Source organism: Rana temporaria, chromosome 2 (assembly GCF_905171775.1).
Source record: "Rana temporaria chromosome 2, aRanTem1.1, whole genome shotgun sequence".
NCBI classification, from domain to species: Eukaryota; Metazoa; Chordata; class Amphibia; order Anura; family Ranidae; genus Rana; species Rana temporaria.
In genome coordinates this window covers 462,081,703-462,106,169 of record NC_053490.1, presented here as the reverse complement: position 1 = coordinate 462,106,169, position 24,467 = coordinate 462,081,703, and the positions used below count along the sequence as shown (strand labels likewise).

General features: G+C 42.7%; 1 protein-coding gene across 2 annotated transcripts in view; it reads right to left on the bottom strand.

Annotated features, from left to right (window-relative positions):
• The window catches only part of LOC120927741 (transient receptor potential cation channel subfamily V member 1-like), a 112,475-nt gene that overhangs the window by 14,681 nt on the left and 73,327 nt on the right, over positions 1 to 24,467 (bottom strand). For both annotated transcript variants that reach the window (XM_040338628.1, XM_040338629.1), the window contains exons 7-12: positions 20,810 to 20,986; positions 17,516 to 17,674; positions 11,160 to 11,255; positions 9,000 to 9,070; positions 7,909 to 8,074; positions 157 to 223 (exon numbers count right to left, since the gene is read on the bottom strand). In XM_040338628.1, the coding sequence (XP_040194562.1) occupies positions 157 to 223; positions 7,909 to 8,074; positions 9,000 to 9,070; positions 11,160 to 11,255; positions 17,516 to 17,674; positions 20,810 to 20,986 (736 nt within the window). The remainder of the gene's footprint in view (positions 1 to 156; positions 224 to 7,908; positions 8,075 to 8,999; positions 9,071 to 11,159; positions 11,256 to 17,515; positions 17,675 to 20,809; positions 20,987 to 24,467) is intronic.

Genomic DNA, 24,467 nt, shown 5'->3' with positions numbered 1-24,467 from the left:
TACTGGTTACAACCATGAAGAGTAAGCAAGGAATTGCATGGCATTCCACTTTTGGGAATAAAGCACTGATATAAAGAACTGACACATAAGATTGCTTCCTTACAAAGAGTTTCTAAATATATTTCTAAATAGAACTTCTCGGCATAAGATAAATACCTGCTGCAAAACCGAAGAGAAAGACTAGGTAGACCAAGAGGAAACGAAGCACGTCACGCAGGATGGTCTGTAACACAATGGTAACATTTTATTATTCTTTTCACCCTTTGTGCAAGCATTTTTGATGTTTGTTATTACTGATTTTTCTTTACATGTATACACCTTTTTAAAACATTTAAAAAAAAAAATGTAAAAAAACTGACCCTTACCCACAACAGTTGGCTCCCAAATGGAATGGGATCCTAGGAAGATCAGACCTGGATCCTGGGAAAGAGGCACGCTGGCATATTGTGGTGAGTGTTGTTAATACCTTGATTTATCCTGGCACAGCCGGCGGAGATCGGCGAAACCAGTTAGGCACTCTTGTTTCCTTGCCCCTGTGACTGGAGGATATGAACATTTGCTAATGCCTGACGGGTCTCATTGGAAATTGGCAATGGTACTGGCACTGAAGATTTGTTTTTCCATCAGCACCTGATAAGTATCCAATTTCTCAATTTCGACTTTGGACTATATGCTTTGATCCATGTATGGTCTCCCATGGACCAGGACTGTCAACCTGCATGCATACTCTGGATATCAAATCGAGGTTTTCAACAGTGAGAGGGAGGTTTCAGGACATTGTTTTGCATTCAAATCTCTGGCGTTTCAAGCCACATACATTCAGTGACTGTATCTTTCAATGCCATATACCTCCTCTAGACCACTGTTGACCCAGGGTGTAGGGTGTCGTCCCTTCCCCTTTTCATATCTCAGCAATTCCCCCCCCCCCCCTTCTGGATACATCAAGGTATTAACAACACTCACCACAATATGCCAGCGTGCCTCTTTCCCAGGATCCAGGTCAGATCTTACTAGGAGCCGACTTAGCTCCACATCCTATTCACATGCATGCAATTTCTATGTTTCAAGTTTTTATTACTGTTCAGGATTGAAGACATACCTCCCAACTTTTTGAGATGGGAATGAGGGACACCTATCAGCAAAAGTATGCAGGCATAGGACACACCCCCTGCCACGCCAACTTAAAGGAGAATTGTACAAAAAAACAAGATTGGTTAAACCCACAAGTGCTTTTTTTACCACTACTATTCCTTTATATTTACTTCTAGAACTTACAAATGCAGCAATTTAGAAATCAGATGAAAGGTTTAGCACTAGAAAACACTTTTTGATACATAAAAAGTGCATTTTATATACATCTATGTAGATCAAAATGAGGGACAAATGAGGAGGAATGAGGGACAGAGGGACATTGCCCGAAATCAGGGACAGTCCCTCGAAATCAGGGACAGTTGGGAGCTATGTTGAAGATATTGTACTTTTACATTCCTCTCTCTCTCTCTCTCTCTCTCTCTATATATATATATATATATATATATATATATATATATATATATATATACACACAGTACAGACCAAAAGTTTGGACACACCTTCTCATTCAAAGAGTTTTCTTTATTTTCATGACTATGAAAATTGTAGATTCACACTGAAGGCATCAAAACTATGAATTAACACATGTGGAATTATACATAACAAAAAAGTGTGAAACAACTGAAAATATATTTCATATTCTAGGTTCTTCAAAGTAGCCACCTTTTGCTTTGATTACTGCTTGGCACACAGACAGAATTCTCACCGCTCCAGGTGAGCCTCGTGATGATCAGGGGTTGTTGAGCCACCAGGGTGCTGGCAATGCGGTAATAGCAAAAAAACAAAAGAACAAAAGCTGGACAGCCGCACTCCAAAATTTTCTTTAAAAGAGATGTCTTTATTTTCAACTGTGCATACAGTCACTGCAAGCCCACAAAAATCAGTATGGCCAACGTTTCGCACTGGCGTCAGTGCTTAGCCATGACTAAGCACTGACGCCAGTGCGAAACGTTGGCCATACTGATTTTTGTGGGCTTGCAGTGACTGTATGCACAGTTGAAAATAAAGACATCTCTTTTAAAGAAAATTTTGGAGTGCGGCTGTCCAGCTTTTGTTCTTTTGTTTTTTTGCTACTGCTTGGCACACTCTTGGCATTCTCTTGATGAGCTTCAAGAGGTAGTCACCTGGTGTAGCACCCCATCACTCTCCTTCTTGGTCAAATAGCCCTTACACAGCCTGGAGGTGTGTTTGGGGTCATTGTCCTGTTGAAAAATAAATGATGGTCCAACTAAACGCAAACCGGATGGAATAGCATGCCGCTGCAAGATGCTGTGGTAGCCATGCTGGTTCAGTATGCCTTCAATTTTGATTAAATCCCCAACAGTGTCACCAGCAAAGCACCCCCACACCATCACACCTCCTCCTCCATGCTTCACGGTGGGAACCAGGCATGTAGAGTCCATCCGTTCACCTTTTCTGCGTCGCACAAAGACACGGGGGTTGGAACCAAAGATCTCAAATTTGGACTCATCAGACCAAAGCACAGATTTTCACTGGTCTAATGTTCATTCCTTGTGTTCTTTAGCCCAAACAAGTCTCTTCTGCTTGTTGCCTTTCCTTAGCAGTGGTTTCCTAGCAGATATTCTACCATGAAGGCCTGATTCACACAGTCTCCTCTTACCAGTTCTAGAGATGTGTCTGCTGCAAAAGGAAGAACCTAGAATATGAAATATATTTTCAGTTGTTTCACACTTTTTTGTTATGTATAATTCCACATGTGTTCATTCATAGTTTTGATGCCTTCAGTGTGAATCTACAATTTTCATAGTCATTAAAATAAAGAAAACTCTTTGAATGAGAAGGTGTGTCCAAACTTTTGGTCTGTACTGTATATATATATATATAATCTATTACTGTCACCGGATAGGGGCAAGAATGGTGGACATTGAGTTTTTATCACAGTATGATTGACACGTTGTGAATGATTTAGTTTTTATCATTGGCTATTCCATTTGTGTGTTTTTGATATAATCCATTTTGACTTTTTGCACTTGCACAGTGGGCTGTGTATTTCCTTTTCCCTATCCCTTTTATGTCACTGGAGTCAGTTGAGTCCAAACAGGGTTTTTATTATGAGTTTTTGACAATAATATATCTAACATCATAGTCATATTTGAAGAAATACCAAATATGGTCTTACCATCAATAATGTGAGGTTGGCCCAAACAAACTATTTAAAGTTAAAGTAAACCTGAAATTAGGCTTTAACCACTTCAATATCGGTCACATTCGCCTCCCTTTCTGCCCAGCCCACTTTTCAGCTTTTAGCACTGTCACATTCTGAATGACAATTACTCAGTCATGCAGCACTTGTACCCATGTGAAATTTTGATAATTCTTTTTGGACAGATGCCCACTGATGAGGCTGCACTGATGGGTACTGAGAGTTGCACTGATGGGCATGATGAGAGGCATGGACGAGGTGGAACTGATGGGCACTGCCAAGCTGCACTGATGGACACTGAAGGGCACTGATAAGCCGCACTGATGAGAGGCACTGACGAGGCAGCACTCATGGGCACTGATGGACACTGATGGGCACTGATAAGCTGCACTGGTGGACACTGGTGGGCACTGATAAGCTGCACTGATGGGGCTGCACTGATAATCAGGGCGCTGATTATCAGTGTAAATAATGTACTCACTGTGCCCACACAGATTGGCTCTCCTTTCCACAAATGCTGTCTCTGCGTGAGGAAAACAGAGCCGACAACCGGCAATCTTGTTTACAATGTGACAGCTGTAATTGATCACAGAAAAGAGCCGCTGCGTTTGGCCCCTTACCCTGATATGTGTTCTGCTGTGTCCAGGGCACAGTGTGGTCACAGAGCGTGCCCGATGCATGTCCCAGGGGGCATGTCAGGGGAGTAGAGTGAGATCTGCTGTTCCTAGTGATTATGAACAGCGATCTCTCTCTACTCCCAGTCAGCCCAGCCCCCATACAGTTAGAAACATCTCCCTAGGGAACACTTAACCCCTTGATCGCCCCCTAGTGTTAACCCCTTCCCCGCCAGTGACATTTATACAGTGATCAGTGACTATTTTTAGCTCTGATCACTGTATAAATGTCAATGGTCCCAAAAAAGTGTCAAAAGTGGCCGATCTGACTGCCGCAACATCGCAGTCCCCCTAAAAATCGCAGATCACTGCCATTTCTGGTAAAAAAAAAATGCCATAAGTCTATCCCCTATTTTGTAGACGTAATAACTTTGGAGCAAACCAATCAATATATACTTATTGCAGATTTTTTTTACCAAAAATATGTAGTGGAATACATATTGGCCTAAACTAAGGAAGAAATTATTTTTTTCATTTTTGGGGGATATTTATTATAGCAAAATGTAAAAAATATTGTGTTTTTTCTCAATTGTCACTCTTTTTTTGTTTATAGCGCAAAAAATAAAAGGTGATCAAATACCACCAAAAGAAAGCTCTTATTGTGGAAAAAAAGGACATACATTTTGTTTGGCTACAGCGTTGCACGACCCCGCAATTGATAAAGCGACACAGTGCCGTATCGTACAAAATTGGCTCAGTCATTAAGGGGGCAAATCCTTCTGGTCCTTAAGTGGTTATTTAAGCTTTAGCAATAAAACCTGGAAGCTGATTGGTTTCTCTGCAACTAATTTTGCCCTCTCTAGTTTTAGTAAATAAATCCCAATATTTTAGTCCCGGTAAAGACAAGAAAAACAAGAAAATATTCTGTGTAAAAGAATTGATCCTAGAAGGTGGATGGGGGAATCCTATAGGCACAGTGGGCCAGATTCACAGTGGAGATACGACGGCGTATCTGCTGATACGCCGTCGTATCTCTGTTTCTATCTATGCGACTGATTCATAGAAAAAAAATGTTTTACACTGTCGGATCTTAAGATGCAATACCGCGGCCGCCGCTGGGGGGAGTTTGCGTCGTAAACCAGCGTCGGGTATGCAAATTAGGAGTTACGGCGATTCCCGATGGTTTTTCGCGTTCGCTACGTCGCCACTAGTCTAGTTTCCCGTCGCAAAGTTAGTAGTTTTTTTTGGTGCCTTAACTTTACACAGCAATCGTATTGCTGTATAAAGTATGGCTGTCGATCCCGCGTCGAAATTAAAAAAATAACGTCGTTTGCGTAAGCCGTCCGGGAATACGGAATTACGCTACGCGCTTCGCCGTTCGAAAAATGACGTCACGGCGCGCAATGCACGGCGGGAGTTCGGAAACGGAGCATGCGCGGTAGGTCCGGCGCGGGAGCGCGCCTAATTTAAATGGCACACGCCCATTTAAATTGGCCCGCCTTGCGCCGGAGGCCGCCGGCGTAGGTTTTCATCGCAAGTGCTTGGTGAATCAGGCACTTGCGATGAAAAATTGCGGCGGTGTAACGTATCTACGATACGTTACGCCGCCGCTGCCCTACGTGAATCTGGCCCCAAGAGTTGTGTAGCTGCAGACTCCTATAATAGCAATTCACCCAGGAGGTGCCACACTGCCATCTACTGGTGCAGTTTCTGCCACATTTGTGACTGAAAAAAAGCATAATACTACAACATCTGGAGAGGACATTTGAGGCTCTGGGCTCTAGGAAGATGAAAGAAATAATTGTATGTATCTATACAGCCAGCTATATCCAGGTTTGAGTTTTCTTTTAACTTTTTATCTCTATGGAAATATTTTTCCAGCTAAATGTAACATTCTGTATAATGAAGATTGTGTGTATTTTCCACCAGAGGGCAGACAAACCTTAGAAGTTGCAAATAATTAAATTTTCAAATGTTTAAACCGCAAGAAATATTCAAGTTAAACCTTATTACACTGTTAATGAAACTGGAGCTCCTTTCATTAGTACATGTCTATATGTCTTTGTTTGGTACATTATGTTATTTAGCTGCATTTAGTAACATTAAAAAGAGATACATGTTAATATCATGCATAATGATACATACACAATTTACACACAGTTATGACTATCATTATTTTGCCCACATTTTAGAGAGAGAAAGTCATGCATGACATTTTGTTTATTTTAGTACAGTAACTAAAAATCCTAGTACCCTACACTTCGTGAATGTATCTCACCAAGACAGATCCAAGGACATTGGGTTATGATAGAGCTACAGTAGGTGTAAAACTACAGTTGTGCTCATAAGTTTACATACCCTGGTAGAATTTATGATTTCTTGGACATTATTCAGAGAATATGAATGATAACACAAAAACATTTATTTTACTCATCGTTAGTGTTTGGCTGGAGCCATTTATTATCAATCAACTGTATTTACTCTTTTTAAATCATAATGACAACAGAAACTACCCAAATGACCCTGATCAAAAGTTTACATACCCTAGTGATTTTGGCCTGATAACATGCACACAAGTTGACACAAAGGGGTTTGAATGGCTATTAAAGGTAACCATCCTTTAATCCTTGTAATTAGTGTTGTGTATAAAAGGTCAATGAGTTTCTGGACTCCTAACAGACCCTTGCACCTTTCATCCAGTGCTGCACTGAGGTTTCTAGATTCTTAGTCTTGGGGAAAGCAAAAGAATTGTCAAAGGATCTGCGGGTAAAGGTAGTTGAACTGTATAAAGCAGGAAAGGGATATCAAAATATATCCAAGGAATTGAGAATGCCAATCAGTGTTCAAACTCAAATCAAGAAGTGGAAACCAAACCACGGTCAGGTAGACCAACCCTAATTTCAGCCACAACTGCCAGGAAAATTGTTTGGGATGCAAAGAAAACCCCACAAATAACTTCAGGTGAAATACAGGACTCTCTGAAAACATGTGGTGTGGCTGTTTCAAGATGCACAATAAGGAGGCACTTGAAGAAAGTTGGGCTGCATGGTCGAGTAGCCAGAAGAAAGCCATTACTACGCAAATGCCCCAAAGTATCACGCTTATAATACGCCAAAAAGCACTTAAACCTTCTGGCGCAAAGTCATTTTCTAGTCATGACACCAAAATTTTGCTTTTTGGCCACAACAATAAATGCTACATTTGGAGAGGAGTCAACAAGGCCTATGATGAAAGGTACACCATTCCTACTGTGAAACACGGAGGTGGATCACTGATGTTTTGGAAATGTGTGAGATACAAAGGAAATTTGGTCAAAATTTATGGCAAGATGAATGCAGTATGTTATCAAAAAATACTGGAGGAAAATTTGCATTCATCAGCCAGGAAGCTGCGCATGGGACGTACTTGGACATTCCAACATGACAAAGATCCAAAACACAAGGCCAAGTCGACCTGTCATTGGCTACAGCAGAATAAAGTGAAGGTTCTGGAGTGGCCATATCAGTCTCCTGACCTCAATATCATTGAGCCACTCTGGGGAGATCTCAAATGTGCAGTTCATGCAAGACAGCCCAAGAATACAGGAACTGGAGGCTTTTTGCCAAGAGGAAGGGGGAGCTTTACCATCTGAGTAGATAAAGAGCCTCATCCACAAATATCACAATAGACTTCAAGCTCTCATTGATGTTAAACAGGGCAATACATGGTATTAAGAACTGGGTTATGTAAACTTTTGATCAGGGTCATTTGGGTAGTTTCTGTTGTCATTATGACTTAAAAAGTGTAAACACAGTTGATTGATAGTTTTTGTATTATCATTCATATTGTCTGAAAAATGGCCGATAAATCATAAATTCTGCCAGGGTATGTAAACTTATGAGCACAACTGTATATAGACATCAAGAATGGTATCTGAGTGTATTGGCATAATAGAGAGAGGTTTTTTTTTTTACTCAAACAATTATGTTACAGAGTTGTTTGCTAAAAAGGGAACAAATGAGGATTACAGAAAAAAAAAAAAACTTTCCAAGAACTGACCTTCTGAATCATGACACTGTAAATTCCTGTCTGCTGGAATCCACGGGTATAATACAGCATATTCACCCAGCCAATAACCAATGCAAACACTATAAGGGCAACATAAACTTCACTTCCTGCCAGGTAAAAAATGCCACTGCTCAAAATAATAGCGGCTTGGAGAAAGCTGTGAAAAGAAACACATCTAAATTACAAAAAAGAAAATGGTACACTTGATCAACTTGGGTACAACCAGCATATTGGATTTTTCATGTGATTATTTCCATTGGCTAGAGCTGCTAGCAATAATTACTGTGTGTTCTCCAGGGCAGGGACGCCTGTGTGGAATTATTTAAAAGAAAATTATTATAAGGAAAACGGGTCTGAAAAAAAGCCTTGGCCCTCTGAATTTAGACAAGGTAGGAATTTAGACAAGGTAGGGTATTTAAAATCAGTACATTTAGGAACATATTGATGAATCTGACACTGCAGGTGAATCTTCCTGGAGCATGTGTTTAAATAGCGGTGACCGATTCATCACCAGTAAATGTTTGGTGAAAGTATTTTTTCACAGCTTTATAAATATGCCCTTTAGTGCCGGTTCACACTACAGCGACTTGGGATCCGACTTGTGTCACCCCAAGTCACGCGACATGAGAAATTCCATTGAAGTGAATGAGAGCCATCTTAATGTACACTACTGATGTCGCTCCGACTTCAGAAAAGGTTCCTGTACTACTTCAAGGCGAGTTCTAGGCAACCTGTACCCATTGATTTCAATAGAAGTCGCCTCCAAAGTCAGATCACTTCTTAACTGAAGCAACTTTACAGGAAGAGAAAATTGTTTTCTCAGGCAAACCCCTCCCTCCCACAGAGCTGATTATTGTTTGATTGGCCACTGGCAAAGTCGCCTGTCCTGGAGGCAACTTGAAGTTGTGATGTAAGTTGCTCCAAGTCGCGCTGAAGTCGTCTCGCAAAGTCGCGCTGGAAGTCGTGTTGCCCCTGTGTGAACCGGCACTTATTGTTAGCATGCATTTGTTTCTTATTGTACCTGTTATGTTTCATACAGACTAACAAATAATAATCTTGATGCCATACTATTTAGAACTTACAAAAGAATTTCGAAATAGCCATCCATTATTAAAATTTGTAAAGAAGGACGCCTCTTCACAAAGTATATAATCTGAAAAAAATAAGAAAATTGGCATTTATTGAATAAAATGATCAAAGAAATTAACCATATAATTAGAAAGTGTACATTGGCTGTTCATTTACATTTTGTCTTTAACCACTTAAGGACCAGGCCTATTCTAAGGCCTCATACACACAACCGTTTTCCTCCACAGAATCTATCAAGAAACTTGGTGGCAGAGCTTTTTTGCTGAGGAAAACGGTTGTGTGTATGCTTTCATCGAGAAAACTGTCGAGGAACTCGACGAGAAAAAAAGAGAACATGTTCACTTTTTCCTCGACGGGAGTCTCAATTTCCTCGTCGTGTTCCTCGTCGGGCTGGTTTTCGACGAGAAACACATTCGTGTGTATGCTTAGAAACCCGCACATGCTCAGAATAAAAGTAGCGTTTGTAATGAAGATAGCACATTTGTCACGCTGTAACAGACTGAAAAGTGCAAATCGTCTCTTACCAAACTTTTACTTAAAGCGGGGGTTCACCCTATCAACGAAAAATTTTTTTTTTTTCTTTTACCCTAAAATCAGGCATTGTAGCGCGAGCTACAGTATGCCTGTCCCGAATTTTTTACCCCCGTACTCACCTTGTACGCGTAGATCGAAGATACCGGGGAATGGGCGTGCCTATGGAGACGGAGGATGATTGACGGCCGGCTCTGGCGCGTCACGCTTCTCCGGAAATAGCCGAAATAGGCTTGGCTCTTCACGACGCCTGCGCATAGCCTGTGCGCAGGCGCCGTGAAGAGCCGAGACCTACTCCGGCTGTCTTCGGGGAGAGTGACGTGCCAGGGCCGGCCGTCAATCATCCTCCCTCTCCATAGGCACGCCCATTCCCCGCGGGAGCCGAAATCTACGATGTCAGATTACAAGGTGAGTCCGGGGTTAAAAAAATCGGGACAGGCATACTGTAGCTCGCGCTACAATGCCTGTCTCGATGGTAAAATCAAGCCAGTGAGGGTGAACTACCGCTTTAACACGTAGTAACATGAGATTAGCAAAAGCAGCCCCAAGGGTTGTGCCAGTGGAATCGAACTTCCCCTGCCGTCGTATGTGTTGTACATCACCGCGTTTGAGAACGAGGAGATTTGGTCTTGACAAAGAAAAGCAAAGAAAGCTTGTCAAGTTTCTCCACAAGCCTGACAAGGAACTCATTGAGGAAAACGATGTTTCATTTACGACAAGTTCCTCGGTCATGTGTACGAGGCCTGAGGCCTCGTACACACGGCCGAGGAACTCGACGTGCCAAACACATCGAGTTCCTCGGCCAGTTCAGCCCTGAAGCCGCCGAGGACCTCGGTGGGCCAAGAGCTCCCATAGAACAACGAGGAAATAGAGAACATGTTCTCTATTTCCTCGCCGAGGTCCTCGTCGGCTTCCTCGGCCGAAAGTGTACACACGGCCGGGTTTCTTGGCAGAATTCAGCCAGAAACTCGGTCGGAAGCTGAATTCTGCCGAGGAAACTGGTCGTGTGTACGGGGCCTGACACTTTGCATGTAAAAATCTGTATTTTTTGTTAGAAAATTACGTAGAAACCCCTAAATATGATATTTCTTTTATTTATTTGTATGCTTATTATCTCCATGTGTTTTAAGAACTCCCATTACAAGCCCAGCCAATGTAAGCATTACTTTCTTTACATTCACCCTGTATGCTGTCTGCACTTCACAAGTCTCTACACTGAGGCCTCGTACACACGTCCGAGAAACTCATCGTTTTGCTCGTCGAGTTCCTTGTGAAGCCGTCGAGAAACTCGATAAGCCAATTTTCTCCATTCCCATCAAGGAAATAAAGAAAATGCTTTCTTTTTGGCTCGTCAAGTTTCTCGACAGTTTCCTCAATGAAAATGTACACACGACCGATTTCCTCGGCAAAAAAATATCTCCCAGGTTTTTGCCGAGAAACTCGGTCGTGTGTACGAGGCCTGAGTGTAAATAAAGCAATGTTTACCCTGACCTAGGCCTGCGCCAACAGTTCTCAAATCACAGAAAAATAAAAGGCAGAGATAAGACTGTAAAAACATCAAGTGTCACAGGCTTAATGAAAAGCAATAAGTCTTCAAATTAAAGTAATATATTTATACATACCTGACATATTAGTATATAAAGCCCACCAAACATGATGATGATTTCTCCAAGTACACGAACGTTGTCTTTGGGTGTCCCTTCCAGAGGAAATGGGGGCTTTAAAAAAATTAAAGGTGTTATAATTGGAGCGATTTTTTAACAAAATTATCCATACCATTGCACATTGCAAAGAAAGTAGCTAAAGTTACATATAGACACAAATCCTCCTAACATTTACTACACTTCTAGTGCATCTGCACCTTGACCAATTTCCATTTATTTATCTTTTGTGTCTCAATTTGCATAATACACAAAGACAAGTTTTTTAAATGCACACAATGCTTTTAATTCACACATAAAAGCATATTTAAGTGCATACGAAACAACACATGCATATAGATGTGAAAGCGCCCTAAATGTTGATAAATACATACAGTACGTCTTAATGACATTTGTACAATTTTCTCTGCTATATTAAATAATGTCCTCAGCGTATGTGTTTTTTTTTTTAAATGCCGATGCGTACCTCATTTCATAGCGCTGCTTGGTGCTCACGTGACAACCCGCTGGTCTCCTCTTCTCCTCCTCCTGGCTGATGTCAGCAGGGGATTCTCAGCCCTGCCCACTGTCAGATCAGAAGAAAGAGTAGCGGGTGGTCACGTGAGTGCCAAGAGTTGCTATAAAATAAAGCATACAGATGCATTTTTATTAAAAACACATACACTGTGGACATTATTTAATATAGCAGAGGGGATTGTAGCAATGTCATTGAGTGGCTTAAAGCGGGGTTCCACCCACAATTTTTTTTTTTTTTAAGTCAGCAGCTACAAACACTGTAGCTGCTGACTTTTAATAAGGACACTTACCTGTCCTAGGTGCCCGCGATGTCAGCCCCCCCAAGGCCAATCGCTCGATCCTGGCAGCTCCCGGCGCCACAATCCCTACTGAGGGAAACAGGCAGTGGAGCCTGAAGTTAGGTTCATGGATTGATTAATTGATTTGATTCTTATTTTTTTGCATTAATTTTTTGTCTTTTATCAGTATAATTTTATGGGGATCCTCATTAATAAATGCTACCTACTCAGCCTAACATACATTTATCCACACCAAAGAACAGCAGAGGACTGCTTTGTAATAATTTGAATATTATTCCAAGAATACCTAAAGCAGGGGTTTTTAAACTTTTAAATCTGAGGACCCAAATAGGAAAACTATTACAGTACTGGGAGCCGAGAAGAGAATTGTTACCAAATGTTAGCAAATCCAAACAAAGAAATAAGAATGGCCATAAAATTAAACCAAACCACAGCATCCTATTAATAAAACAATAATTATAATTCAAAACACAGAATAGATTTCTAAGTATGATTCCAATATAAATACAAATCCAAAAACTTGTATAAACTGAAATTCTGAAATAATTGTATAAACTGAAATTCAGATATGCTCTTGACATACTAAGAGCATGGGGCCAGATTCACAGCCAGCGGGCGCAACGTAACTTTTCTGATTTAAGTTACACCGCCGCAAATTACACAAGTTAGTGCCAGATCCACAAAGCACTTACCTGGAAATTTGCAGCGGTGTAACTTAAATCCGTCCGGCGCAAGGCGGGCCCAATCGAATGGGGCGAGTCCCATTTAAATAAGGCGCGCTCCCGCGCCAGACGTACTGCGCATGCTCCCGGCGCTATTTTCCCGACGTGCTTTGCGCGAAGTTACGTTGTGCCGAGTTTTGTGAATCGCGACGGGTAAAAAAGAGATGCGGCGGGAAAATTAAAAAAAAAAAATAATTTGACAGCGACGCGGGAAAGACGGGTACACTTTTACATGGTGTACTAACTTTACACTTTGTAAAAGGTACCCTATCTTTGCAACGACAAACTAACACTTACGGCGGCTTAACGAAGGGAAAAAGCTTTGTGGATCTCCGTAAGTGCTAATTTGCATACCCAACGCTGGATTACGACGAGAAATGCCCCCAGCGGCGGCCGCGGTACTGCATCCTAAGATCCGACAGTGTAAGTCCATTACACCTGTCGGATCTTAGGACTAGCTATGCTTAACTGATTCTATGAATCAGCCGCATAGTTAGAAACATAGATACGATGGCGTATCAGTAGATACGCCGTCGTATCTCTTTTGTGAATCTGGCCCTTAGTCTTGGGATTTGTGGATGCTCCCCTATGGATCATTTCCTTTCTTCTTGTGGTTTATCCACCTACTATTTTCTTGCAGTACTCACTACACACTTCCCCCCATCTTGTCTTCCATTCTATTATGTGTATTAGCCCCAGGATGCTCTTTGTCCTACAATTACCTGGTCTCTATGATGCCCCCGTTCCATTTCTGCCCCAAATGCCTACTGTATTTCTCTCCCACTAAATAGGAGCTGCTCTTTGACTGTTTTCAGGTTCGGGTTTGTTTCTTCCCATTAAATGGTTAAATCGTTTATAAGAATGGGAGGAAGCACATCGGTACCGTTGGTTTGCTAATTGAATTGACATGGCAGATATCGGGAAGCACCCTCTGTATGATGTGCATATTACCGGGGTCTTCCCTGTATGCTAATCTCTGTTGATGGTAAGTTTGACTACCTACATATATGGAGGGGGATATGGTTTTGGGGAAATAGAGTGGGTAATGTGTTTTCTGTCCATTATGCTGCATTCCCCTTTCTTATACTGGGCTGTCTTTGACTGGATCTTTTTCTTCTATAGCTTTGTTTGGATTGATTACTAAATACTGTCAGACCATGATGCGAACATCGAAATGGCTTTTCACCTTCAGCTATGTCCCTACCCTTAAAGGTCGGTATGGCTGACTAGATGTGTTTAACACTAGTATGGACTGAAGATGAACATCATTGCATTGGTATATTGCCTCTGATATTTAAGTGGCAAATTAATCTATATCCATTATGCTTCGTAACCCCTTTATACATATAGAGATATATATCTATATACCTTGACACAGAACCACCTATCATCAGTGCAATATTTTCCTAATCTTTTCCTTGGTGTGCTCCATCCTTGATGGGTTTTTTCGCTGCCTTACGTCCCATTTTTTGCCTCCCCATAGCCCATGCTGATATGACGAACTCACTCAGTAAGTATTTCCCCTTCTGGGGTCATATGTATTTTCATCTGGTGTGGTTTGTGAAAAAAGACGAGAAAAAATAGAGCAGGTCCTAAATTTTTTTCAGACATTTCAGACATTTTTCTCATCGAGAAAAATGCTCTGGAGCATACACACTGTTTTTCACGACCAATTTAAAAAATTGCATTTTTCTCGTCATGAAAAACGGTCGTGTGTACGCGGCATTAGTGCCTTTATGGTTTCATTGGTAACTTGATGACAACGTGTCTCTATTAATTGTACAATTTTTAATCTTTTGTAATAAAAATATGACATTTTTTACTATACATATGTCATTTGTTGTAAAAGACATACTTAGGGGCCATCCTCGAACACCCACAACCCTTTGCTGCAATTTCTTTGATGTAATTAAAATCCAAAGTCCATTTTATGTTATCTGATCATAGCCTTGTTTATATCTTGCATGATAATTTGTAATGTTGAGACTCTCTGTTTTTACAATTGTTGTTTTTTTGTGATATAAGCTGATTTTTTTTATACACACCTGATTGCTTTACTCGTTAAATAAAAAAAAGAATGGGCAGCACAGTGGCTAAGTGGTTACCACTAGAGTCATCAGTTTGAATCCCAACCACAGCACGACCTGCTTGGAGTTTGCATGTTGTCCCTGTGCCTGCATGGGTTGTCTTCCACACTCCAATCACATTCAGGTAAGCTAATTGGCTCCTTTCCAAATTGGCCCTAATATGTGTATGTATGTATGTGAGTTAGGGATATTAGATTGTAAGCTCCCCGAGGGCAGTGGCTTATGTGAATGTACAATATATCTGTAAAGCACTATGTGTAAATTGATAGACTCCTCGTATCTGTAATAAATACATGTTAAAAAAGAAATACTGATCTAAAAACAGAACTGATTCAATACTCTGTCTATACAAGAGGTAATCAGTAGTTGGTTTACTTCCACTACAGTCTGTATTGCTGTGCATTTGTTGGCACTAACTGTGGTCATGACTCGATTGCTCTCATTGTTTACATAACTAATGCACGGCAGTGGGTGCTCTTTTCTCTATTCCAGCTCTCCCAAAGGTCTTGTCTTGCTTGGCACAGGTAAAAGGAAAATAAAAAACAGCTGTTGCAGCACTGTGCTGACTTTAATGTGCATATCCTGTATGCAATCCTGCCAGTGCCGACCCTGACCTCCCTGGGGCCCTAAGCAGAATGTCACATTAAAGTTGAGAAGCGGGGGGGGGGGCTCCTGAAAATGACACATCAAATTGAGAAGCGGGGGGAGGGGGTGTTCTGCTGTCGGAAGTTACATCTTACATTAAAGTGAGAAGCGGGGGGTGCTGACTTCTTACCTCTTCTCCCATGCAGCCAGCGAGTTGAGAAGCGGGCTGAGTGGCTGAAAATGACTTCTCACCAGGCGGGGCCTCTAGTAATTTGGGGGGGCCCTCCTCAACTTTGTGGGGCCCTAAGCGGCTTGCATAGTGAGCCTATAGGGCGGATCGGCCCTGAATCCTGCCATAAACAAGAAGTCACTGGGGTGAAGCTGCTACACTGTTACTGTTCCTTCTACACCCCAAAATCTACACCATCAGAAAAAGTGGTGAATGATTAATGAATTATATAGGTTAAATATTGCCATTTTGACCTATTGCCAGTGCTCAGAGTGGGGAAAGTTGTGCTTGGAACTTGTTATCAACGTGATAGCTTCCCGCACAGGGCTCATAGTTGTTAGGATGCTGGTGGTCGCTGGCTTCCTAGCAACCAATGACTCATTTCTGGCCCCATTCAGCAACTAGCTGGTATATTCCCAGGCTGTAAGCTGAATGTAAACAAAGAGGTAGGGATACTCGTTGGAGCCATTACCCAAATATGGAAATGCCCATGTTAGGCCAATGATGAATCACAGGGGAGGTGGACCTGATGGAAAACTCACCTGCCCACCCATTGCCATACGTCGTCATGTAAAAGCAAGGCAGAGGTGTGAGAGAATTCTAAAGTGTCTACAACATCTTCAAAAACATAGGCACAGATTGCTTTAAAAATGTACAGAAGTTCTAATTAACCCCCACTCCCCATACCATGCAAAACCCCAAAAACTTGGGCTGGACTGCATTAAAGTGATTATACTTACATGTTATACTTACCTCCTCTGTTGCAGTGGATTTGCACAGAGCAGCCCGGATCCTCCTCTTCTCAGGTGCCTCTTCGGTGCTCTTGGCCCCTCCCTCCTGTTCAGTGTCTCCACGATAAGCAGCTTGCTATGGGGGCACCCAAGCCGAGTCCAATTAGACACAGAGACCTGACCCAGCCCCACTCCCTCTCTCTCCTGATTGGCTAGCTGACTTTGATTGACAGCAGTCAATAGGAGAGATAATCTCAGACACCTGAGACACTTGTGGACATCGCTGGACAGAGAGGTACCTCAGGTAAGTATTAGGGGGGCTGCTGCACACATACTTTATATTAATGCATAGAATGCATTAAGATAATAAACCTTCTGACTTTACAATCCCTTTAAGGGCCACTAAAGGTGACATTTACTACAGGTATATCTTTCTGAATGTGTTTTAATACACAGTACATTAGCAGTTTGAATAATTGACTACTTTATAAATATACCCCTAAGTGATTTTCATAAATGCAGGGCCGCCATCAGGAATTATGGGGCCCCTTACACAGCTTCAGGCATGGGCCCCTTGGAGCAGAGAACCGGGGGGGGGGGGGGTGCTGCCGCCTGAAATTAAGAAGCGGGGGGGGCTGCCGCGAATTGAGAAGCGGGGGGGTCCTTTACAAAAAAAAAAAGAAATAAAGAAGGGCCCCTTACAGGTGTACTACCTGTACCCCCCTAATGGCGGCCCTGCATAAATGTCCCCAATTATTTGGTTTAAATAAGACTCCCAATATCTAGCAGATTGGTCCACTGCAGATCTGAACAGCCACTCCATGCTTGTCTATGGACCGTCGGATGTCAGCAGTGGCATGCCCGCTGACATCCGATCTGCTAAAATCAGACAGATGGCGATACGTCGCCATCCGTCCTGGTAGATCGGATCGGGTGAGATCCGATCTCTCCATAGCAAGCAGCGGCGCTCGACAACCCCCTCCCCGCTCATTGAACAGAGAGGGACCTGTCTTTACGCCGGCTCAGCGGATATCAACGGAGAGATCTCCCGCTGAGCTGGCGGACCACTGCAAGCGGATCCGCCCCGTGTGGAAGGGGCCTAACACTTTTCCCCTGCACATGTAAATACATTTTGTTTAATTTCTCACCTGTCCTTCAAGTGGTCTGTGATACGCTGTCACTGTGAATATGATCATGTACAAAACATAGAGGAAAAACTTCACACAGAATATCATGCCGGCATAAGAATCCCATTTTTCCTGCATCAAATGGTTGATGGGCTCCAGCACTATCATGTCATGCCGATTCTGGAGAGAGAAATCAGGAATGTCAATGTGATAGTTCTTTTTCACTTATTGAACAGATAAGACAGATAAAACTTTTTCAATTATATATTTACCAGACAAATAGAGCAAATAAGAGAATTTTTTTACTGTCAGGCCTCGTACACACGACCGGACATGTCCGCTGAAACTGGTCCACGGACCAGTTTCAGGGGACAGATCCGATCGTGTGTACAGGCTAGCGGACAGATTTCCAGCGGACAAATGTTTCTTAGCATGCTAAGAAACATGTCCGCTGGAAAGCTGTCCAGCGGACAGATATCTCCGCATGCATCGAATGGATTTGACGCATGCGTGGAAGTATTTTACTTCCTGGTTTGGTGACGCGGCGGCGTCAACGTCACCGCCACGTCACCGCGCTGTCTGTCCGCGGGGATTTCGGTTTGATGGTGTGTACAGCCATCAGACCGAAATCTCCAAGCGGACATGTCCGATGAAAACGGTCCGCGGACCGTTTTCATCGGACATGTTCGATGGTCTGTACGAGGCCTTAGGGTTTGTTATTTATTATAAAATAGCTCTTTGAAATGTCATGTACATTTGTTCTGTGCAAATTAAATATCTGTTGTGAGAATAGGCGAACATTGAATATTTTATATTCTTCTTGTATTTTCTCTTCTAGTTGAAAGCAAAAAAGCATGCAGCAGAAAACAGTGCTTATAAAACTGTAATCTCTCAAGAAAAAAATAAAAGTATTGCAGTTTTGTGATTGCGGCACTTATCTCCAATTGTGCAGTGGTACAGGCATCAAGGTATATGTTTTTTTTTTTAATCCAATATCAATATCTAAACAACTGTTAAGCCCCATACACACCATCAGTTTTCCTGCAGGTTTTTCTCTTCAGGTTTACCAAAACCATGTAGTGCAAGGGCCTGCCTGATTGCATACAAATTGAAACTCTTAGGCCTCATACACACGTCCGAGGAACTCGACGGGCGAAACACATCGTTTTGCTCGTCGAGTTCCTTGTGAAGCCGCCGATGATCTCGGCGAGCCAAATTTTCCCATTCCCGTCAAGGAAATAGAGAACATGTTCTCTTTTTGGCCCGACAAGATCCTCGTCGGTTTCCTCTGCGAAAAGTGTACACACGACCGGTTTCCTCGGCAAAAAAAAAAACCCAGCAAGCTTCTAGCTGGTTTCTGCCGTGAAACTCGGTCGTGTGTACGAGACCTTAAGGTTTGACCTCATATTATATGGTTTTGGTAAACCTGAAGAGAAAAACCTGCAGGAAAACTAATAGGCCCGGATTCACAGACATCGGCGCACATTTATGCCGCCGTAGCGTATCTCCTTTACGCTACGCCGACGCAGCGCAGGGGAGAGGTAAGCATGGAATTCACAAAGCACTTCCTCCCAAAACTGCGCTGGGTTTCCTAGGCGTAAGCCAGCGTAGGTGGAAGTGGGTGTGAGCCATGCAAATGAGGCGTGACCCCATGCAAATGATGGGCCGAGCGCCAGACAGATACGTATAACGAACGGCGCATGCGCCGTCCCGTGGACGCATCTCAGTGCACATGCTCACAATCACGTCGGAACAACTGCCTAAGATACGCCGGATCACTGCCTACGGCGTGAATGTAACCTACGCCTTGTCATATTCACGTCCAACGTAAAATACGCAGGCTTGTATTCCCTGGTGCAGCCCTTTGCATGGATGCTGCTGAGTTACACCTCCTTTATGGGGCATAACTTTACGCCGTACGTACAACTTACGCGCACCAGTCGTAGCCTGCGTAGGGTGCAAGTACGATCGTGAATCAGCGTATCTCCCTCATTTGCATATTTGAATAGAAAATCAATGGGAGCGCCACATGCATCCAGCGTAAATATGCGCCCACTCTACGCCGGTGTAGGCAAGTTACGTCGGTGGAATGAAGCCTGTTTTTAGGCGTATCTTAGTTTTGTGGGCACGGCGCACAGATACGACGGCACATATTTGCACTTACGCGGCGTATCTCGAGATACGTCAGCGCAAGTGCTTTGTGAATCCGGGCCCAAGTGTGTATGGGGCTTTACAGACTAATATAGTCAATATAGAAAATTATAGGTGGTCCCGGGAGCCGCACATCAAGTCAAAGCTTGCTGTGTGATAGTGAATATGAATTTCAGCCTAGACCCCCACCGGGCCACGTCCCCAATGCATTTCACTCCACCCACCGGAGCTTACTCATGGGGATGGACATACAGATGTTACAATATTAATCAGTAAAGCAGTGATGATTCCACTTCAAGTGATAAATAACTATGTATCCAATATTGACTGTCTGATGGCATCTAATCAAATGCAGTCACTGTTCATGTATTCAGACAGCCACTGGTGTTGTGGCTGTCTAAATACAACAGCCAACAGTGCAGATCCCTCCACCCCCTGCTGTTTGTTATGAAGCCTGCTGGACTGAACAAGAGAAATCTACAAATGTATGGCTAACATATATTTTTTTTATTTAGCCCCCAGGCTCAACAAGAGAAATCTAAAAGCTAAAAAAACATGGATGGAGGAATCTGCATTGCCAGTTATTGTACAATATTTATCTAATAGGATGCAGTCACTGTTAGGCTGACAATATTCTACCTGGTTTTTCACTCAAAGTTTGCTGGAGCTGCCGACAAAGATACCCACAGTGGTGGCTGGTGCTCAATATTTGGGGGGGGCAACACAAAATAAATATATATATATTAATATTAATTTGCCATTGTCACACAAGTGGGTGTGCTCGAGTCCATCCTTTTTTTAAACCTATTAGAGCCTCTGGCTCTATTCACGTGGTTAAGAAAAAAAAAAAGCAATCCATGTGTCCGGCGCCCTGCATGTAGATCAGGGGGCCGGACGCAAGGATGGGGGGGGGGGGGGGGCACTGCCCACAGCTCAAATTTCAGTTAAATCTTGCCAAATTGGTCAAAAGTCAAGCTGTGCATGATCCTGCTAAATGCCACATATTTTCTTTGTGGAAAAGTAGTGCAGGACAATTGTGGCGCCGGCCCTAAAGATTGACCACATTTTAGACCATTTGGGTAATATGAAAAAATGCCAAAACATTTATTTTCCAATATGCCCTTTGCCACATTGAAACAATTTAACCCACATCGTCTTACTCACATTGGCACTACTGTTGAATACAATGGTTTCCAGCACAGAGTCAGCTTCATAGGAGTCCACAGATGACATGTCATACAGAGAGGTGTGCACTGGGCCGTACGTCCATTCCGTGAACTTCCGAGACAGATGTTTATACTCTGGCTCTGTGATCTCCCTCCGCAGCATGTGCTTGAACAACTGAAAGACAGACAGCTGATAAGTTTCATATAAGAAACAATATACACTGTTTACAATGAAGCCAACCTTCAATAAGCATTCTTTTTTTGGAGGATGACTGCTCAGCAAATGTGGACATTTTATAATACTTTTGTTCCCCAGTTAATCTGGACCACACATTTTGTTTAGAATGAGGAAAGGTTAGAACCTCTGCCAGGATTTTATTTTTGTCTGCACAGTACTGTCATACTGGACAGGAATAAAGGGTTGCAACTGGGACAGTAATAAAAGCCTGTTTCTACATCTTCCCTAGTCTGCTAAAAGAAATAAGTGCGCCCTCTTCCCAAACTTCCTGGGACATTAAGTGGAAAGCGTTTTCCCCCTCCTCTATACCCTCTGGAGTCCCCCCAGTGGTCTATTGTGTACAGAGCGCCAGCTGTAGTGTGCTGGAACCCTCCCTCCTTGCTTCATCCACTGCTGCCTCAAACTGCCCCCCCACTGGGTGTACTATGTAGTTATGTGCAGCTGCTGGCTCTCACTGTTGGTTCTTCACTGCTGCACTGTGAATTGTGACAGAAGCAGGATCTGTGTGAGAGCGGGCAGTGTAAAACCTCTGCTTCCTCCACTAACATCCCTTCCTGGCAGGGCAGGATCCAAACAGAGGGAGCAAGAGTAAAACCAATGGAAACTTTAGAAAGGACTGCTCTGCAGAATTGTAGACTATGGGAAATGTAGTTCTTAAAGGGGTGCTGCACCATATTTGTTAATGGAGTTTAACAAGCTGTGGACTTCATCTCCCACAAATCCCTGATCCTGGAGGAGAGCTCCACTGTTTTCCCAGGCATATTGGCTGAGATTGCATCAGCGATGGGTACAGACCCACTGTCAGCATGTGTACCTCATCAAAGCCCATGGAGAGGAGCTAAGGGGACTGGTTTCTGGGCCTGTTCATCTACATCGAGGAGACCTGCATCTGAGTCTTCCAGAGATAACTTCAAAGACTGAGGGGAGAGAGAGAAAGAATCGCTGCGTGTTCACAACTGGAGCGGAGAGACTGTGGCCTGTGTGAGAGAACGGGACCTAATCGATCAGACCTGCTGATCGCCAAGTCATTGATAACAGATTGCCACCTGCCAGGAAGTGGTAAGGTAGGCTGCACATTTTAAACACCTGCCACACACTGCTATTCCAAAAAGAGACTGCTCCTACTTAGTGATCTATCTCCTGCCATCCAACCAAACTCTTAAAAGCACAGTGCGCCACCTAAAGAAGGGCCCCACCAAAAGCCAGCCAATGTTAATTACTAAATGTGCAAGGTACTTTCTACCACCTCTAGGGTAACTCTACACAATAAGCGCATAAGCCCACCTGCTGTTGGGGTTAGATATACACAAGGTGTACACCAGGACCCTTTTGATTCTTCAGAATTTTTAAACAATGCCTATGGAGATTTTAAGGGTCAACATTTGTCGATATTCCATAAGCTGGCGCAATTTTGAAGCATGACATGTTGGGTATCACTTTACTCGGCATAACATTATCTTTCACAATATAAAAGAAAAAAAGTGTATTTTTTCCCAAAAATGTGCGCTTGTAAGACCGCTGCGCAGATACGGTGTGACATAAAGTATTGCAATGACCGCCATTTTATTCTTTAGGGTGTCTTAAAAAATACATGTATAATGTTTGGGGGTTCTAAGTAATTTTCTAGCAAAACTAACAGATTTTAACTTGTACACAGCAAGTTTGAAAAATGGGCTTGGTCCTTAAGTGCTGAAAGTGGTTTTAAAGGCACAAGTTTTTTTACCTTCATGCTTTCTATGCATGAAGGTAAAAAACCTTCTGTGTGCAATGACCCCCCTCCCAGCCCCATCTAATACTCCCCTTAGCTTCTCCCGGGTCTCTCATTCCTCTTTGGCTGAGACAGCAGTGGCAGCCATTGGCTCCTGCTACTGTCAATCACAGCCAGTGAGCCAATGAGGACAGAGGAAGGGGTGTGGTGGGGACGGGCCGAGCCGTGGCTCTGTGTGTCTTATGGATGCATAGATCGGGCGTCAAGAGCGAGTACTGTATGTACCAGTGCCCCTAGAGCAAGCAACTTACTATTGGGGGCACTGACTGAAGAGGAGGAGCCAGGAGCGCTGGCAGGGGACAGAAAAAGAGGATTGAGGGGTGCTCTGTGCAACACCATTACACAGAGCAGGTAAGTATGACATGCTTGTTTTTTTGTCACTTTAAGTTCTCATTTAATACTTAACCTTTAACCTGGCACTTAGATTTTACATCTCCCAAAGCCCTAACACTTCCACTAACCCCTAAATGGGGTCCTTAAATCTTAAACTCCCTAGCAACACCTAACCTTTAAGTAACTTCTAAAATTTAACACTAACACTAATTGAACCCATAAATTAAGCCCTAACACTAAATAAACTCTTCTTCTAATTACCCACCTCATTCTGTGCAAGGTCTACACAGACACCACTAATATCCTATTGTCAGAATCAGCTGATCCATTGTAATTAGTATGATGGTTCAAAGACAACAGAAATGCCAAAAAGTTGAAATAACTTGCATTTTCATTACCGTATCTATACCCATCCGACCAACTGTGTTAACAATTCTTCTCTAAAATAAAATGTTGATTTCTGTTTTAATTTGAGAACTAAAATAAATATTTAAGGCTAATTTTTTTCTTGCAGGCAATCGTCCTTAACACTTATAAAAACATGTTCCTATTGTCCTTCACTGAAACATTTGAGACACTGAGATATTCAGAGTAGCTAGACATTACCTAAATGTCCTTTATTTTATCTTCAGACGTCTGACACATTTTAGGAATTCATTTTGTTAAATTGCCCTCTAAAACATCCTTTTTAATGTCAATCGGCCATGATTTTTCTACCATAATTAAACACAGAAAGCTAACAAACGTGAGACAAATAACAAGGATAATAACAAAGGCTAACAGATGATATGGTGTGGGGGGACACAAGAAGCTTTTTGAAAGTCGAACTCCAAAGGACTTATAATTCTGCACAATCTTTACATTTACACAGCCCTGCCAGGTGGGTTTCCTGACATTCCTCTACTGCAGCTAAGCAAAGCAGCTTGGTTACCTCCTTGTCCCTTTGGAATATAAATAGGTAATGTACATGTATAGCCGTAGGGGGAGAAGTTATGAGAAGGGGAGAAACTACAACACATCATAAGTATATCGACTGTTATATGTAGGCAGGAAAAGTCTACTTGCTCCACTAAGAGGAAGTCAAGAGGAACATGGGGAAGCTATAATACTCTAGCAGCCAGCTTGGGTTAGGCAGAGCCTTTTAAGTCCCTAGCTCCCAAGTTTGGCATGCATTTTGTAGGGACAGGTACCTCGCCTGGTAGGAACAGAACTAGCAGCAGAGAAAAGTTCCTGACTAGAAGGAAAAGCATAGGGCTTGCAACTTCCCTGGACATTATTCTGCTTGGCAAAAGATGGCCAGGCCCCACTTGCACAACA